This window comes from Danio rerio, chromosome 23 (assembly GCF_049306965.1).
Source record: "Danio rerio strain Tuebingen ecotype United States chromosome 23, GRCz12tu, whole genome shotgun sequence".
Classification (NCBI taxonomy): domain Eukaryota; kingdom Metazoa; phylum Chordata; class Actinopteri; order Cypriniformes; family Danionidae; genus Danio; species Danio rerio.
This window is the reverse complement of record NC_133198.1, coordinates 3599731-3616811: the sequence shown is the minus strand read 5'-3', so window position 1 is coordinate 3616811 and position 17081 is coordinate 3599731. Positions and strand designations below refer to the sequence as shown.

General features: G+C 44.1%; 5 protein-coding genes across 7 annotated transcripts; all 5 read right to left on the bottom strand.

Moving 5' to 3' along the window:
• Positions 1-156: 156 nt before the first annotated feature.
• LOC137489075 (sushi, nidogen and EGF-like domain-containing protein 1) lies at positions 157-2233 on the bottom strand. The gene is made up of 7 exons (XM_073939699.1): positions 1900-2233; positions 1619-1748; positions 1393-1520; positions 996-1268; positions 810-905; positions 518-647; positions 157-384 (listed from the first exon to the last, which is right to left on the bottom strand). The coding sequence occupies exons 1-7, from the start codon at positions 2017-2019 to the stop codon at positions 212-214; spliced, it is 1050 nt and encodes a 349-aa protein (XP_073795800.1). The 5' UTR covers positions 2020-2233; the 3' UTR covers positions 157-211.
• Positions 2234-2399: 166 nt separating this feature from the next.
• Positions 2400-4476, bottom strand: LOC137489076 (sushi, nidogen and EGF-like domain-containing protein 1). Its single transcript, XM_068216833.2, has 7 exons — positions 4143-4476; positions 3862-3991; positions 3636-3763; positions 3239-3511; positions 3053-3148; positions 2761-2890; positions 2400-2627 (listed from the first exon to the last, which is right to left on the bottom strand). The coding sequence occupies exons 1-7, from the start codon at positions 4260-4262 to the stop codon at positions 2455-2457; spliced, it is 1050 nt and encodes a 349-aa protein (XP_068072934.2). The 5' UTR covers positions 4263-4476; the 3' UTR covers positions 2400-2454.
• Positions 4477-4642: 166 nt separating this feature from the next.
• On the bottom strand, positions 4643-6482 carry LOC141380626 (sushi, nidogen and EGF-like domain-containing protein 1). Its single transcript, XM_073939701.1, has 7 exons — positions 6386-6482; positions 6105-6234; positions 5879-6006; positions 5482-5754; positions 5296-5391; positions 5004-5133; positions 4643-4870 (listed from the first exon to the last, which is right to left on the bottom strand). The coding sequence occupies exons 4-7, from the start codon at positions 5752-5754 to the stop codon at positions 4698-4700; spliced, it is 672 nt and encodes a 223-aa protein (XP_073795802.1). The 5' UTR covers positions 5879-6006; positions 6105-6234; positions 6386-6482; the 3' UTR covers positions 4643-4697.
• A 6-nt stretch (positions 6483-6488) lies between these two features.
• On the bottom strand, positions 6489-8832 carry LOC137489167 (uncharacterized). The gene is made up of 8 exons (XM_073939585.1): positions 8623-8832; positions 8342-8471; positions 8116-8243; positions 7725-7991; positions 7539-7634; positions 7247-7376; positions 6986-7113; positions 6489-6836 (listed from the first exon to the last, which is right to left on the bottom strand). The coding sequence occupies exons 1-8, from the start codon at positions 8740-8742 to the stop codon at positions 6489-6491; spliced, it is 1347 nt and encodes a 448-aa protein (XP_073795686.1). The 5' UTR covers positions 8743-8832.
• Positions 8833-9103: 271 nt separating this feature from the next.
• LOC137489166 (sushi, nidogen and EGF-like domain-containing protein 1) lies at positions 9104-16559 on the bottom strand. Of its 3 annotated transcripts, XM_073939694.1 has the most exons (17): positions 16178-16559; positions 15917-16044; positions 15317-15767; positions 15036-15165; positions 14810-14937; positions 14233-14685; positions 13941-14070; positions 13680-13807; positions 13080-13530; positions 12800-12929; positions 12574-12701; positions 12183-12449; positions 11997-12092; positions 11712-11841; positions 11451-11578; positions 10851-11301; positions 10576-10699 (listed from the first exon to the last, which is right to left on the bottom strand). In XM_073939694.1, exons 9-17 carry the CDS (start codon positions 13197-13199, stop codon positions 10656-10658), a joined length of 1494 nt encoding a protein of 497 aa, XP_073795795.1. In that variant the 5' UTR covers positions 13200-13530; positions 13680-13807; positions 13941-14070; positions 14233-14685; positions 14810-14937; positions 15036-15165; positions 15317-15767; positions 15917-16044; positions 16178-16559; the 3' UTR covers positions 10576-10655. The 3 variants fall into 3 exon arrangements, with proteins under 3 accessions (XP_073795796.1, XP_073795795.1, XP_073795794.1); XM_073939693.1 differs by having other exon boundaries at positions 14233-14937; XM_073939695.1 differs by lacking the exons at positions 11451-11578; positions 11712-11841; positions 11997-12092; ... (10 more) ...; positions 15917-16044; positions 16178-16559 and adding exons at positions 9104-9350; positions 9484-9613; positions 9767-9862; positions 9953-10219; positions 10344-10471 and having other exon boundaries at positions 10570-10699; positions 10851-11060.
• Between the last annotated feature and the right edge of the window lie 522 nt (positions 16560-17081).

Here is a 17081-nt window from a genome sequence, read left to right as displayed (position 1 = left end):
TTGTCAAAGTGTGTCCACAGGGGGGCAATGAGGTCTCTTCCAGAGTTCAGAAAGGGGATGCAGTCGGACGGCGGCTTAGCAAACGTTAGAAGGCCATTGTTGTTCACCTAAAGTTCAGGACAAAATATTTATGAAGAAGTCAGTGTCTGAACGACGTAAAGCTACCAGTTTCGCTCATTTAAGGAGACTTGTCAACTGAGATGAACTTGGATTAAAAATGCCTCTTGATATGGAAAGTGACAAATGCAGTTCTTACAAAGGTCTGATTCAGAGTACGTCCAAAATATTTGAAAGGCTGCTGCAGTATGATGGCTTCAGAGCTGCCGTTGTCCAAACGGGGTGTTACCATTTCTCCATTTCCAAATGGTATGAAATTGTCTGGCACTGGGGAACAGGTAAACGAGAGGGATTCCATGACAAGCTGCAGTGGCACAAGAGCTTATTGAACCCAGCCCCCCAAAGCCCACCCCAAGAGTGGCTTGCTGCAAAGAGTTTAAAAAATAACATGGGGTCTTACATTTTGGTGACCCATCCACCTGGAAAGCCCAGCAACCTGTCACCTTGATATTACTGCTTGATGAGAGCTCTGAGACACTGCGTGCTGGAACTAGGAAAGAGCTAGCAGAGTCCACGGTGCTATAGCCAGCCTGCGGAAGTGAATAAAAGATTGAATTTTGTTTTCTACTCAGAAATAGGAGAGAGTTGGATAGAAAGCGTTTCTTTTCCGTGCACAGGCATTTGCTTCTAAATTTTATCCTAAGACTCACTTTGCAATTGCCACAACGTACAAGAAACAGGTCTTCACTAACCTGCCATGGCTGTCCGGTCTCTGCAATATCTCCATAATAGATGAAGACAAAAGAGCGATGAACATTGTAGGCTAAAACCACTTGGAAATTGACCACCTTCAAAACAGCAACAGAGAGCAGTCAAAACCTTTTGAAACGAGCACGATCAACTGCTGATTGAAAATCAAAGATTCCAGCAGGTCTTACCCCTCCGCTATTATTGTAGGGCACACTTTTCCAGGTAGCGACAAACGCTGAAGCAGCTGCAAAAGGTATGTTGGGGAAGTATTGCTTGACCGCTGCAGTGACTTGTGCCAGAACATTACTGCTTGGCTTATTGATGTAAGAGATGCTTCCACCACGTCTACTGTCAAGTTGAGTCCAAAGAGGAGCAATGATATCTCTTTTAGGGTTCAGGGAGGAGGAGGAGTTGGAGGCAGGCAGCGGCTTAGTAAATGTTAGGTATCCATTGCTGTTCATCTAGAATTTAGGACCAAACATTTTCATGATTAGTTTTTAAAGTGCTATGAGGAGAATGCTTTAGACGTGAGAGCCGTATAAATAAATTGTGACTTGTGTGGTGGGATGAAATTGTAATGCTCACATAGATCTGACTGTATGTACGTCCAAAGAATTTGAAAGGCTGCTGCAAGGAAATGGCATCTGAGCTTCCATCGTTGGCAGTGGAGTTCACTGCTTGGCCATCGTCTGAAGGCAGGAAATTGCTTGGCACTGCAAAAAAGATTAGTGAGAATTTTGTTGTTGTTGTTGTGATGTAGAAACACAAGGTCACAAAGGTTAAGACTGAGCTACCGATTGCTCTGGCTTACCTTTTGTTGAGCCATCCACTGGGAAAGTGGAGCGACCATTCACATTGGTATTGCTGCTGGATGAGAGTTCTGAGGCGTTGCTTACTTTAATCGTGAAAGAATTGGCCGAGTCCACCGTGTCGTAACCAGCCTGTAGAAGTAAATGAATCATATTTAGCTCCCCAACTTTTTCTTGATAAAGCTATCTTTTGTTAGAATGGAAGTCATGAGTTGAGGCAAAAGGCAGTTCCTGGGCATTTCTCTCATTCCGAATAAGTGTATGAGAAGCGGTTTCCACTCACCAGCCAGGTTTGTCCCAACTTTGAGATGTTTCCATAATTCAGCAGGATGAAAGAGCGCTGGACACTGGAGGCTAAAACCACTTGGAAAGTAGCCACCTTCAAATTACCAACACATGGCATTAAAATCTTTCCATACTTCACAGGACAGCAATAATTCACTTGATAAATAACGATCAGATCTTACCCCTCTACCATCATAGTATGGCACGTTGTCCCAGGTAGCTACAAAAGCTGATGAAGCAGTAAAATTTGCGTTAGGGGAGTTTTGTTTAATAGCTGCGTTGACTTGTGCCAGCACATCACTGCTTGTGTCCTCTCTACAGGAGATTGTTCCGCCCTGTCTGTTGTCAAAGTGTGTCCACAGGGGGGCAATGAGGTCTCTTCCAGAGTTCAGAAAGGGGATGCAGTCGGACGGCGGCTTAGCAAACGTTAGAAGGCCATTGTTGTTCACCTAAAGTTCAGGACAAAATATTTATGAAGAAGTCAGTGTCTGAACGACGTAAAGCTACCAGTTTCGCTCATTTAAGGAGACTTGTCAACTGAGATGAACTTGGATTAAAAATGCCTCTTGATATGGAAAGTGACAAATGCAGTTCTTACAAAGGTCTGATTCAGAGTACGTCCAAAATATTTGAAAGGCTGCTGCAGTATGATGGCTTCAGAGCTGCCGTTGTCCAAACGGGGTGTTACCATTTCTCCATTTCCAAATGGTATGAAATTGTCTGGCACTGGGGAACAGGTAAACGAGAGGGATTCCATGACAAGCTGCAGTGGCACAAGAGCTTATTGAACCCAGCCCCCCAAAGCCCACCCCAAGAGTGGCTTGCTGCAAAGAGTTTAAAAAATAACATGGGGTCTTACATTTTGGTGACCCATCCACCTGGAAAGCCCAGCAACCTGTCACCTTGATATTACTGCTTGATGAGAGCTCTGAGACACTGCGTGCTGGAACTAGGAAAGAGCTAGCAGAGTCCACGGTGCTATAGCCAGCCTGCGGAAGTGAATAAAAGATTGAATTTTGTTTTCTACTCAGAAATAGGAGAGAGTTGGATAGAAAGCGTTTCTTTTCCGTGCACAGGCATTTGCTTCTAAATTTTATCCTAAGACTCACTTTGCAATTGCCACAACGTACAAGAAACAGGTCTTCACTAACCTGCCATGGCTGTCCGGTCTCTGCAATATCTCCATAATAGATGAAGACAAAAGAGCGATGAACATTGTAGGCTAAAACCACTTGGAAATTGACCACCTTCAAAACAGCAACAGAGAGCAGTCAAAACCTTTTGAAACGAGCACGATCAACTGCTGATTGAAAATCAAAGATTCCAGCAGGTCTTACCCCTCCGCTATTATTGTAGGGCACACTTTTCCAGGTAGCGACAAACGCTGAAGCAGCTGCAAAAGGTATGTTGGGGAAGTATTGCTTGACCGCTGCAGTGACTTGTGCCAGAACATTACTGCTTGGCTTATTGATGTAAGAGATGCTTCCACCACGTCTACTGTCAAGTTGAGTCCAAAGAGGAGCAATGATATCTCTTTTAGGGTTCAGGGAGGAGGAGGAGTTGGAGGCAGGCAGCGGCTTAGTAAATGTTAGGTATCCATTGCTGTTCATCTAGAATTTAGGACCAAACATTTTCATGATTAGTTTTTAAAGTGCTATGAGGAGAATGCTTTAGACGTGAGAGCCGTATAAATAAATTGTGACTTGTGTGGTGGGATGAAATTGTAATGCTCACATAGATCTGACTGTATGTACGTCCAAAGAATTTGAAAGGCTGCTGCAAGGAAATGGCATCTGAGCTTCCATCGTTGGCAGTGGAGTTCACTGCTTGGCCATCGTCTGAAGGCAGGAAATTGCTTGGCACTGCAAAAAAGATTAGTGAGAATTTTGTTGTTGTTGTTGTGATGTAGAAACACAAGGTCACAAAGGTTAAGACTGAGCTACCGATTGCTCTGGCTTACCTTTTGTTGAGCCATCCACTGGGAAAGTGGAGCGACCATTCACATTGGTATTGCTGCTGGATGAGAGTTCTGAGGCGTTGCTTACTTTAATCGTGAAAGAATTGGCCGAGTCCACCGTGTCGTAACCAGCCTGTAGAAGTAAATGAATCATATTTAGCTCCCCAACTTTTTCTTGATAAAGCTATCTTTTGTTAGAATGGAAGTCATGAGTTGAGGCAAAAGGCAGTTCCTGGGCATTTCTCTCATTCCGAATAAGTGTATGAGAAGCGGTTTCCACTCACCAGCCAGGTTTGTCCCAACTTTGAGATGTTTCCATAATTCAGCAGGATGAAAGAGCGCTGGACACTGGAGGCTAAAACCACTTGGAAAGTAGCCACCTTCAAATTACCAACACATGGCATTAAAATCTTTCCATACTTCACAGGACAGCAATAATTCACTTGATAAATAACGATCAGATCTTACCCCTCTACCATCATAGTATGGCACGTTGTCCCAGGTAGCTACAAAAGCTGATGAAGCAGTAAAATTTGCGTTAGGGGAGTTTTGTTTAATAGCTGCGTTGACTTGTGCCAGCACATCACTGCTTGTGTCCTCTCTACAGGAGATTGTTCCGCCCTGTCTGTTGTCAAAGTGTGTCCACAGGGGGGCAATGAGGTCTCTTCCAGAGTTCAGAAAGGGGATGCAGTCGGACGGCGGCTTAGCAAACGTTAGAAGGCCATTGTTGTTCACCTAAAGTTCAGGACAAAATATTTATGAAGAAGTCAGTGTCTGAACGACGTAAAGCTACCAGTTTCGCTCATTTAAGGAGACTTGTCAACTGAGATGAACTTGGATTAAAAATGCCTCTTGATATGGAAAGTGACAAATGCAGTTCTTACAAAGGTCTGATTCAGAGTACGTCCAAAATATTTGAAAGGCTGCTGCAGTATGATGGCTTCAGAGCTGCCGTTGTCCAAACGGGGTGTTACCATTTCTCCATTTCCAAATGGTATGAAATTGTCTGGCACTGGGGAACAGGTAAACGAGAGGGATTCCATGACAAGCTGCAGTGGCACAAGAGCTTATTGAACCCAGCCCCCCAAAGCCCACCCCAAGAGTGGCTTGCTGCAAAGAGTTTAAAAAATAACATGGGGTCTTACATTTTGGTGACCCATCCACCTGGAAAGCCCAGCAACCTGTCACCTTGATATTACTGCTTGATGAGAGCTCTGAGACACTGCGTGCTGGAACTAGGAAAGAGCTAGCAGAGTCCACGGTGCTATAGCCAGCCTGCGGAAGTGAATAAAAGATTGAATTTTGTTTTCTACTCAGAAATAGGAGAGAGTTGGATAGAAAGCGTTTCTTTTCCGTGCACAGGCATTTGCTTCTAAATTTTATCCTAAGACTCACTTTGCAATTGCCACAACGTACAAGAAACAGGTCTTCACTAACCTGCCATGGCTGTCCGGTCTCTGCAATATCTCCATAATAGATGAAGACAAAAGAGCGATGAACATTGTAGGCTAAAACCACTTGGAAATTGACCACCTTCAAAACAGCAACAGAGAGCAGTCAAAACCTTTTGAAACGAGCACGATCAACTGCTGATTGAAAATCAAAGATTCCAGCAGGTCTTACCCCTCCGCTATTATTGTAGGGCACACTTTTCCAGGTAGCGACAAACGCTGAAGCAGCTGCAAAAGGTATGTTGGGGAAGTATTGCTTGACCGCTGCAGTGACTTGTGCCAGAACATTACTGCTTGGCTTATTGATGTAAGAGATGCTTCCACCACGTCTACTGTCAAGTTGAGTCCAAAGAGGAGCAATGATATCTCTTTTAGGGTTCAGGGAGGAGGAGGAGTTGGAGGCAGGCAGCGGCTTAGTAAATGTTAGGTATCCATTGCTGTTCATCTAGAATTTAGGACCAAACATTTTCATGATTAGTTTTTAAAGTGCTATGAGGAGAATGCTTTAGACGTGAGAGCCGTATAAATAAATTGTGACTTGTGTGGTGGGATGAAATTGTAATGCTCACATAGATCTGACTGTATGTACGTCCAAAGAATTTGAAAGGCTGCTGCAAGGAAATGGCATCTGAGCTTCCATCGTTGGCAGTGGAGTTCACTGCTTGGCCATCGTCTGAAGGCAGGAAATTGCTTGGCACTGCAAAAAAGATTAGTGAGAATTTTGTTGTTGTTGTTGTGATGTAGAAACACAAGGTCACAAAGGTTAAGACTGAGCTACCGATTGCTCTGGCTTACCTTTTGTTGAGCCATCCACTGGGAAAGTGGAGCGACCATTCACATTGGTATTGCTGCTGGATGAGAGTTCTGAGGCGTTGCTTACTTTAATCGTGAAAGAATTGGCCGAGTCCACCGTGTCGTAACCAGCCTGTAGAAGTAAATGAATCATATTTAGCTCCCCAACTTTTTCTTGATAAAGCTATCTTTTGTTAGAATGGAAGTCATGAGTTGAGGCAAAAGGCAGTTCCTGGGCATTTCTCTCATTCCGAATAAGTGTATGAGAAGCGGTTTCCACTCACCAGCCAGGTTTGTCCCAACTTTGAGATGTTTCCATAATTCAGCAGGATGAAAGAGCGCTGGACACTGGAGGCTAAAACCACTTGGAAAGTAGCCACCTTCAAATTACCAACACATGGCATTAAAATCTTTCCATTCTTCACAGGACAGCAATAATTCACTTGATAAATAACGATCAGATCTTACCCCTCTACCATCATAGTATGGCACGTTGTCCCAGGTAGCTACAAAAGCTGATGAAGCAGTAAAATTTGCGTTAGGGGAGTTTTGTTTAATAGCTGCGTTGACTTGTGCCAGCACATCACTGCTTGTGTCCTCTCTACAGGAGATTGTTCCGCCCTGTCTGTTGTCAAAGTGTGTCCACAGGGGGGCAATGAGGTCTCTTCCAGAGTTCAGAAAGGGGATGCAGTCGGACGGCGGCTTAGCAAACGTTAGAAGGCCATTGTTGTTCACCTAAAGTTCAGGACAAAATATTTATGAAGAAGTCAGTGTCTGAACGACGTAAAGCTACCAGTTTCGCTCATTTAAGGAGACTTGTCAACTGAGATGAACTTGGATTAAAAATGCCTCTTGATATGGAAAGTGACAAATGCAGTTCTTACAAAGGTCTGATTCAGAGTGCGTCCAAAATATTTGAAAGGCTGCTGCAGTATGATGGCTTCAGAGCTGCCGTTGTCCAAACGGGGTGTTACCATTTCTCCATTTCCAAATGGTATGAAATTGTCTGGCACTGGGGAACAGGTAAACGAGAGGGATTCCATGACAAGCTGCAGTGGCACAAGAGCTTATTGAACCCAGCCCCCCAAAGCCCACCCCAAGAGTGGCTTGCTGCAAAGAGTTTAAAAAATAACATGGGGTCTTACATTTTGGTGACCCATCCACCTGGAAAGCCCAGCAACCTGTCACCTTGATATTACTGCTTGATGAGAGCTCTGAGACACTGCGTGCTGGAACTAGGAAAGAGCTAGCAGAGTCCACGGTGCTATAGCCAGCCTGCGGAAGTGAATAAAAGATTGAATTTTGTTTTCTACTCAGAAATAGGAGAGAGTTGGATAGAAAGCGTTTCTTTTCCGTGCACAGGCATTTGCTTCTAAATTCTATCCTAAGACTCACTTTGCAATTGCCACAACGTACAAGAAACAGGTCTTCACTAACCTGCCATGGCTGTCCGGTCTCTGCAATATCTCCATAATAGATGAAGACAAAAGAGCGATGAACATTGTAGGCTAAAACCACTTGGAAATTGACCACCTTCAAAACAGCAACAGAGAGCAGTCAAAACCTTTTGAAACGAGCACGATCAACTGCTGATTGAAAATCAAAGATTCCAGCAGGTCTTACCCCTCCGCTATTATTGTAAGGCACACTTTTCCAGGTAGCGACAAACGCTGAAGCAGCTGCAAAAGGTATGTTGGGGAAGTATTGCTTGACCGCTGCAGTGACCTGTGCCAGAACATTACTGCTTGGCTTATTGATGTAAGAGATGCTTCCACCACGTCTACTGTCAAGTTGAGTCCAAAGAGGAGCAATGATATCTCTTTTAGGGTTCAGGGAGGAGTTGGAGGCAGGCAGCGGCTTAGTAAATGTTAGGTATCCATTGCTGTTCATCTAGAATTTAGGACCAAACATTTTCATGATTAGTTTTTAAAGTGCTATGAGGAGAATGCTTTAGACGTGAGAGCCGTATAAATAAATTGTGACTTGTGTGGTGGGATGAAATTGTAATGCTCACATAGATCTGACTGTATGTACGTCCAAAGAATTTGAAAGGCTGCTGCAAGGAAATGGCATCTGAGCTTCCATCGTTGGCAGTGGAGTTCACTGCTTGGCCATCGTCTGAAGGCAGGAAATTGCTTGGCACTGCAAAAAAGATTAGTGAGAATTTTGTTGTTGTTGTTGTGATGTAGAAACACAAGGTCACAAAGGTTAAGACTGAGCTACCGACTGCTCTGGCTTACCTTTTGTTGAGCCATCCACTGGGAAAGTGGAGCGACCATTGACATTGGTATTGCTGCTGGATGAGAGTTCTGAGGCGTTGCTTACTTTAATCGTGAAAGAATTGGCCGAGTCCACCGTGTCGTAACCAGCCTGTAGAAGTAAATGAATCATATTTAGCTCCCCAACTTTTTCTTGATATAGCTATCTTTTGTTAGAATGGAAGGCATGAGTTGAGGCAAAAGGCAGTTCCTGGGCATTTCTCTCATTCCGAATAAGTGTATGAGAAGCGGTTTCCACTCACCAGCCAGGTTTGTCCCAACTTTGAGATGTTTCCATAATTCAGCAGGATGAAAGAGCGCTGAACACTGGAGGCTAAAACCACTTGGAAAGTAGCCACCTTCAAAGTACCAACACATGGCATTAAAATCTTTCCATACTTCACAGGACAGCAATAACTCACTTGATAAATAACGATCAGATCTTACCCCTCTACCATCATAGTATGGCACGTTGTCCCAGGTAGCTACAAAAGCTGATGAAGCAGTAAAACTTGCGTTAGGGGAGTTTTGTTTAATAGCTGCGTTGACTTGTGCCAGCACATCACTGCTTGTGTCCTCTCTACAGGAGATTGTTCCGCCCTGTCTGTTGTCAAAGTGAGTCCACAGGGGGGCAATGAGGTCTCTTCCAGAGTTCAGAAAGGGGATGCAGTCGGACGGCGGCTTAGCAAACGTTAGAAGGCCATTGTTGTTCACCTAAAGTTCAGGACAAAACATTTATGAAGAAGTCAGTGTCTGAACGACGTAAAGCTACCAGTTTCGCTCATTTAAGGAGACTTGTCAACTGAGATGAACTTGGATTAAAAATGCCTCTTGATATGGAAAGTGACAAATGCAGTTCTTACAAAGGTCTGATTCAGAGTGCGTCCAAAATATTTGAAAGGCTGCTGCAGTATGATGGCTTCAGAGCTGCCGTTGTCCAAACGGGGTGTTACCATTTCTCCATTTCCAAATGGTATGAAATTGTCTGGCACTGGGGAACAGGTAAACGAGAGGGATTCCATGACAAGCTGCAGTGGCACAAGAGCTTATTGAACCCAGCCCCCCAAAGCCCACCCCAAGAGTGGCTTGCTGCAAAGAGTTTAAAAAATAACATGGGGTCTTACATTTTGGTGACCCATCCACCTGGAAAGCCCAGCAACCTGTCACCTTGATATTACTGCTTGATGAGAGCTCTGAGACACTGCGTGCTGGAACTAGGAAAGAGCTAGCAGAGTCCACGGTGCTATAGCCAGCCTGCGGAAGTGAATAAAAGATTGAATTTTGTTTTCTACTCAGAAATAGAAGAGTTGGATAGAAAGCGTTTCTTTTCCGTGCACAGGCATTTGCTTCTAAATTCTATCCTAGGACTCACTTTGCACAACGTACAAGAAACAGGTCTTCACTAACCTGCCATGGCTGTCCGGTCTCTGCAATATCTCCATAATAGATGAAGACAAAAGAGCGATGAACATTGTAGGCTAAAACCACTTGGAAATTGACCACCTTCAAAACAGCAACAGAGAGCAGTCAAAACCTTTTGAAACGAGCACGATCAACTGCTGATTGAAAATCAAAGATTCCAGCAGGTCTTACCCCTCCGCTATTATTGTAGGGCACACTTTTCCAGGTAGCGACAAATGCTGAAGCAGCTGCAAAAGGTATGTTGGGGAAGTATTGCTTGACCGCTGCAGTGACTTGTGCCAGAACATTACTGCTTGGCTTATTGATGTAAGAGATGCTTCCACCACGTCTACTGTCAAGTTGAGTCCAAAGAGGAGCAATGATATCTCTTTTAGGGTTCAGGGAGGAGTTGAAGGCAGGCAGCGGCTTAGTAAATGTTAGGTATCCATTGCTGTTCATCTAGAATTTAGGACCAAACATTTTCATGATTAGTTTTTAAAGTGCTATGAGGAGAATGCTTTAGACGTGAGAGCCGTATAAATTAATTGTGACTTGTGTGGTGGGATGAAATTGTAATGCTCACATAGATCTGACTGTATGTACGTCCAAAGAATTTGAAAGGCTGCTGCAAGGAAATGGCATCTGAGCTTCCATCGTTGGCAGTGGAGTTCACTGCTTGGCCATCGTCTGAAGGCAGGAAATTGCTTGGCACTGCAAAAAAGATTAGTGAGAATTTTGTTGTTGTTGTTGTGATGTAGAAACACAAGGTCACAAAGGTTAAGACTGAGCTACCGACTGCTCTGGCTTACCTTTTGTTGAGCCATCCACTGGGAAAGTGGAGCGACCATTGACATTGGTATTGCTGCTGGATGAGAGTTCTGAGGCGTTGCTTACTTTAATCGTGAAAGAATTGGCCGAGTCCACCGTGTCGTAACCAGCCTGTAGAAGTAAATGAATCATATTTAGCTCCCCAACTTTTTCTTGATATAGCTATCTTTTGTTAGAATGGAAGGCATGAGTTGAGGCAAAAGGCAGTTCCTGGGCATTTCTCTCATTCCGAATAAGTGTATGAGAAGCGGTTTCCACTCACCAGCCAGGTTTGTCCCAACTTTGAGATGTTTCCATAATTCAGCAGGATGAAAGAGCGCTGAACACTGGAGGCTAAAACCACTTGGAAAGTAGCCACCTTCAAAGTACCAACACATGGCATTAAAATCTTTCCATACTTCACAGGACAGCAATAACTCACTTGATAAATAACGATCAGATCTTACCCCTCTACCATCATAGTATGGCACGTTGTCCCAGGTAGCTACAAAAGCTGATGAAGCAGTAAAACTTGCGTTAGGGGAGTTTTGTTTAATAGCTGCGTTGACTTGTGCCAGCACATCACTGCTTGTGTCCTCTCTACAGGAGATTGTTCCGCCCTGTCTGTTGTCAAAGTGAGTCCACAGGGGGGCAATGAGGTCTCTTCCAGAGTTCAGAAAGGGGATGCAGTCGGACGGCGGCTTAGCAAACGTTAGAAGGCCATTGTTGTTCACCTAAAGTTCAGGACAAAACATTTATGAAGAAGTCAGTGTCTGAACGACGTAAAGCTACCAGTTTCGCTCATTTAAGGAGACTTGTCAACTGAGATGAACTTGGATTAAAAATGCCTCTTGATATGGAAAGTGACAAATGCAGTTCTTACAAAGGTCTGATTCAGAGTGCGTCCAAAATATTTGAAAGGCTGCTGCAGTATGATGGCTTCAGAGCTGCCGTTGTCCAAACGGGGTGTTACCATTTCTCCATTTCCAAATGGTATGAAATTGTCTGGCACTGGGGAACAGGTAAACGAGAGGGATTCCATGACAAGCTGCAGTGGCACAAGAGCTTATTGAACCCAGCCCCCCAAAGCCCACCCCAAGAGTGGCTTGCTGCAAAGAGTTTAAAAAATAACATGGGGTCTTACATTTTGGTGACCCATCCACCTGGAAAGCCCAGCAACCTGTCACCTTGATATTACTGCTTGATGAGAGCTCTGAGACACTGCGTGCTGGAACTAGGAAAGAGCTAGCAGAGTCCACGGTGCTATAGCCAGCCTGCGGAAGTGAATAAAAGATTGAATTTTGTTTTCTACTCAGAAATAGAAGAGAGTTGGATAGAAAGCGTTTCTTTTCCGTGCACAGGCATTTGCTTCTAAATTCTATCCTAGGACTCACTTTGCACAACGTACAAGAAACAGGTCTTCACTAACCTGCCATGGCTGTCCGGTCTCTGCAATATCTCCATAATAGATGAAGACAAAAGAGCGATGAACATTGTAGGCTAAAACCACTTGGAAATTGACCACCTTCAAAACAGCAACAGAGAGCAGTCAAAACCTTTTGAAACGAGCACGATCAACTGCTGATTGAAAATCAAAGATTCCAGCAGGTCTTACCCCTCCGCTATTATTGTAGGGCACACTTTTCCAGGTAGCGACAAATGCTGAAGCAGCTGCAAAAGGTATGTTGGGGAAGTATTGCTTGACCGCTGCAGTGACTTGTGCCAGAACATTACTGCTTGGCTTATTGATGTAAGAGATGCTTCCACCACGTCTACTGTCAAGTTGAGTCCAAAGAGGAGCAATGATATCTCTTTTAGGGTTCAGGGAGGAGTTGAAGGCAGGCAGCGGCTTAGTAAATGTTAGGTATCCATTGCTGTTCATCTAGAATTTAGGACCAAACATTTTCATGATTAGTTTTTAAAGTGCTATGAGGAGAATGCTTTAGACGTGAGAGCCGTATAAATTAATTGTGACTTGTGTGGTGGGATGAAATTGTAATGCTCACATAGATCTGACTGTATGTACGTCCAAAGAATTTGAAAGGCTGCTGCAAGGAAATGGCATCTGAGCTTCCATCGTTGGCAGTGGAGTTCACTGCTTGGCCATCGTCTGAAGGCAGGAAATTGCTTGGCACTGCAAAAAAGATTAGTGAGAATTTTGTTGTTGTTGTTGTGATGTAGAAACACAAGGTCACAAAGGTTAAGACTGAGCTACCGACTGCTCTGGCTTACCTTTTGTTGAGCCATCCACTGGGAAAGTGGAGCGACCATTCACATTGGTATTGCTGCTGGATGAGAGTTCTGAGGCGTTGCTTACTTTAATCGTGAAAGAATTGGCCGAGTCCACCGTGTCGTAACCAGCCTGTAGAAGTAAATGAATCATATTTAGCTACCCAACTTTTTCTTGATATAGCTATCTTTTGTTAGAATGGAAGGCAGAGTTGAGGCAAAAGGCAGTTCCTGGGCATTTCTCTCATTCCGAATAAGTGTATGAGGAGCGGTTTCCACTCACCAGCCAGGTTTGTCCCAACTGTGAGATGTTTCCATAATTCAGCAGGATGAAAGAGCGCTGAACACTGGAGGCTAAAACCACTTGGAAAGTAGCCACCTTCAAAGTACCAACACATGGCATTAAAATCTTTCCATACTTCACAGGACAGCAATAATTCACTTGATAAATAACGATCAGATCTTACCCCTCTACCATCATAGTATGGCACGTTGTCCCAGGTAGCTACAAAAGCTGATGAAGCAGTAAAATTTGCGTTAGGGGAGTTTTGTTTGATAGCTGCGTTGACTTGTGCCAGCACATCACTGCTTGTGTCCTCTCTACAGGAGATTGTTCCGCCCTGTCTGTTGTCAAAGTGAGTCCACAGGGGGGCAATGAGGTCTCTTCCAGAGTTCAGAAAGGGGATGCAGTCGGACGGCGGCTTAGCAAACGTTAGAAGGCCATTGTTGTTCACCTAAAGTTCAGGACAAAACATTTATGAAGAAGTCAGTGTCTGAACGACGTAAAGCTACCAGTTTCGCTCATTTAAGGAGACTTGTCAACTGAGATGAACTTGGATTAAAAATGCCTCTTGATATGGAAAGTGACAAATGCAGTTCTTACAAAGGTCTGATTCAGAGTGCGTCCAAAATATTTGAAAGGCTGCTGCAGTATGATGGCTTCAGAGCTGCCGTTGTCCAAACGGGGTGTTACCATTTCTCCATTTCCAAATGGTATGAAATTGTCTGGCACTGGGGAACAGGTAAACGAGAGGGATTCCATGACAAGCTGCAGTGGCACAAGAGCTTATTGAACCCAGCCCCCCAAAACCCACCCCAAGAGTGGCTTGCTGCAAAGAGTTTAAAAAATAACATGGGGTCTTACATTTTGGTGACCCATCCACCTGGAAAGCCCAGCAACCTGTCACCTTGATATTACTGCTTGATGAGAGCTCTGAGACACTGCGTGCTGGAACTAGGAAAGAGCTAGCAGAGTCCACGGTGCTATAGCCAGCCTGCGGAAGTGAATAAAAGATTGAATTTTGTTTTCTACTCAGAAATAGGAGAGAGTTGGATAGAAAGCGTTTCTTTTCCGTGCACAGGCATTTGCTTCTAAATTCTATCCTAAGACTCACTTTGCAATTGCCACAACGTACAAGAAACAGGTCTTCACTAACCTGCCATGGCTGTCCGGTCTCTGCAATATCTCCATAATAGATGAAGACAAAAGAGCGATGAACATTGTAGGCTAAAACCACTTGGAAATTGACCACCTTCAAAACAGCAACAGAGAGCAGTCAAAACCTTTTGAAACGAGCACGATCAACTGCTGATTGAAAATCAAAGATTCCAGCAGGTCTTACCCCTCCGCTATTATTGTAAGGAACACTTTTCCAGGTAGCGACAAACGCTGAAGCAGCTGCAAAAGGTATGTTGGGGAAGTATTGCTTGACCGCTGCAGTGACTTGTGCCAGAACATTACTGCTTGGCTTATTGATGTAAGAGATGCTTCCACCACGTCTACTGTCAAGTTGAGTCCAAAGAGGAGCAATGATATCTCTTTTAGGGTTCAGGGAGGAGTTGGAGGCAGGCAGCGGCTTAGTAAATGTTAGGTATCCATTGCTGTTCATCTAGAATTTAGGACCAAACATTTTCATGATTAGTTTTTAAAGTGCTATGAGGAGAATGCTTTAGACGTGAGAGCCGTATAAATAAATTGTGACTTGTGTGGTGGGATGAAATTGTAATGCTCACATAGATCTGACTGTATGTACGTCCAAAGAATTTGAAAGGCTGCTGCAAGGAAATGGCATCTGAGCTTCCATCGTTGGCAGTGGAGTTCACTGCTTGGCCATCGTCTGAAGGCAGGAAATTGCTTGGCACTGCAAAAAAGATTAGTGAGAATTTTGTTGTTGTTGTTGTGATGTTGAAACACAAGGTCACAAAGGTTAAGACTGAGCTACCGACTGCTCTGGCTTACCTTTTGTTGAGCCATCCACTGGGAAAGTGGAGCGACCATTCACATTGGTATTGCTGCTGGATGAGAGTTCTGAGGCGTTGCTTACTTTAATCGTGAAAGAATTGGCCGAGTCCACCGTGTCGTAACCAGCCTGTAGAAGTAAATGAATCATATTTAGCTCCCCAACTTTTTCTTGATATAGCTATCTTTTGTTAGAATGGAAGGCATGAGTTGAGGCAAAAGGCAGTTCCTGGGCATTTCTCTCATTCCGAATAAGTGTATGAGAAGCGGTTTCCACTCACCAGCCAGGTTTGTCCCAACTTTGAGATGTTTCCATAATTCAGCAGGATGAAAGAGCGCTGAACACTGGAGGCTAAAACCACTTGGAAAGTAGCCACCTTCAAAGTACCAACACATGGCATTAAAATCTTTCCATACTTCACAGGACAGCAATAACTCACTTGATAAATAACGATCAGATCTTACCCCTCTACCATCATAGTATGGCACGTTGTCCCAGGTAGCTACAAAAGCTGATGAAGCAGTAAAACTTGCGTTAGGGGAGTTTTGTTTAATAGCTGCGTTGACTTGTGCCAGCACATCACTGCTTGTGTCCTCTCTACAGGAGATTGTTCCGCCCTGTCTGTTGTCAAAGTGAGTCCACAGGGGGGCAATGAGGTCTCTTCCAGAGTTCAGAAAGGGGATGCAGTCGGACGGCGGCTTAGCAAACGTTAGAAGGCCATTGTTGTTCACCTAAAGTTCAGGACAAAACATTTATGAAGAAGTCAGTGTCTGAACGACGTAAAGCTACCAGTTTCGCTCATTTTAGGAGACTTGTCAACTGAGATGAACTTGGATTAAAAATGCCTCTTGATATGGAAAGTGACAAATGCAGTTCTTACAAAGGTCTGATTCAGAGTGCGTCCAAAATATTTGAAAGGCTGCTGCAGTATAATGGCTTCAGAGCTGCCGTTGTCCAAACGGGGTGTTACCATTTCTCCATTTCCAAATGGTATGAAATTGTCTGGCACTGGGGAACAGGTAAACGAGAGGGATTCCATGACAAGCTGCAGTGGCACAAGAGCTTATTGAACCCAGCCCCCCAAAGCCCACCCCAAGAGTGGCTTGCTGCAAAGAGTTTAAAAAATAACATGGGGTCTTACATTTTGGTGACCCATCCACCTGGAAAGCCCAGCAACCTGTCACCTTGATATTACTGCTTGATGAGAGCTCTGAGACACTGCGTGCTGGAACTAGGAAAGAGCTAGCAGAGTCCACGGTGCTATAGCCAGCCTGCGGAAGTGAATAAAAGATTGAATTTTGTTTTCTACTCAGAAATAGGAGAGAGTTGGATAGAAAGCGTTTCTTTTCCGTGCACAGGCATTTGCTTCTAAATTCTATCCTAAGACTCACTTTGCACAACGTACAAGAAACAGGTCTTCACTAACCTGCCATGACTGTCCGGTCTCTGCAATATCTCCATAATAGATGAAGACAAAAGAGCGATGAACATTGTAGGCTAAAACCACTTGGAAATTGACCACCTTCAAAACAGCAACAGAGAGCAGTCAAAACCTTTTGAAACGAGCACGATCAACTGCTGATTGAAAATCAAAGATTCCAGCAGGTCTTACCCCTCCGCTATTATTGTAGGGCACACTTTTCCAGGTAGCGACAAACGCTGAAGCAGCTGCAAAAGGTATGTTGGGGAAGTATTGCTTGACCGCTGCAGTGACTTGTGCCAGAACATTACTGCTTGGCTTATTGATGTAAGAGATGCTTCCACCACGTCTACTGTCAAGTTGAGTCCAAAGAGGAGCAATGATATCTCTTTTAGGGTTCAGGGAGGAGTTGGAGGCAGGCAGCGGCTTAGTAAATGTTAGGTATCCATTGCTGTTCATCTAGAATTTAGGACCAAACATTTTCATGATTAGTTTTTAAAGTGCTATGGGGAGAATGCTTTAGACGTGAGAGCCGTATAAATAAATTGTGACTTGTGTGGTGGGATGAAATTGTAATGCTCACATAGATCTGACTGTATGTACGTCCAAAGAATTTGAAAGGCTG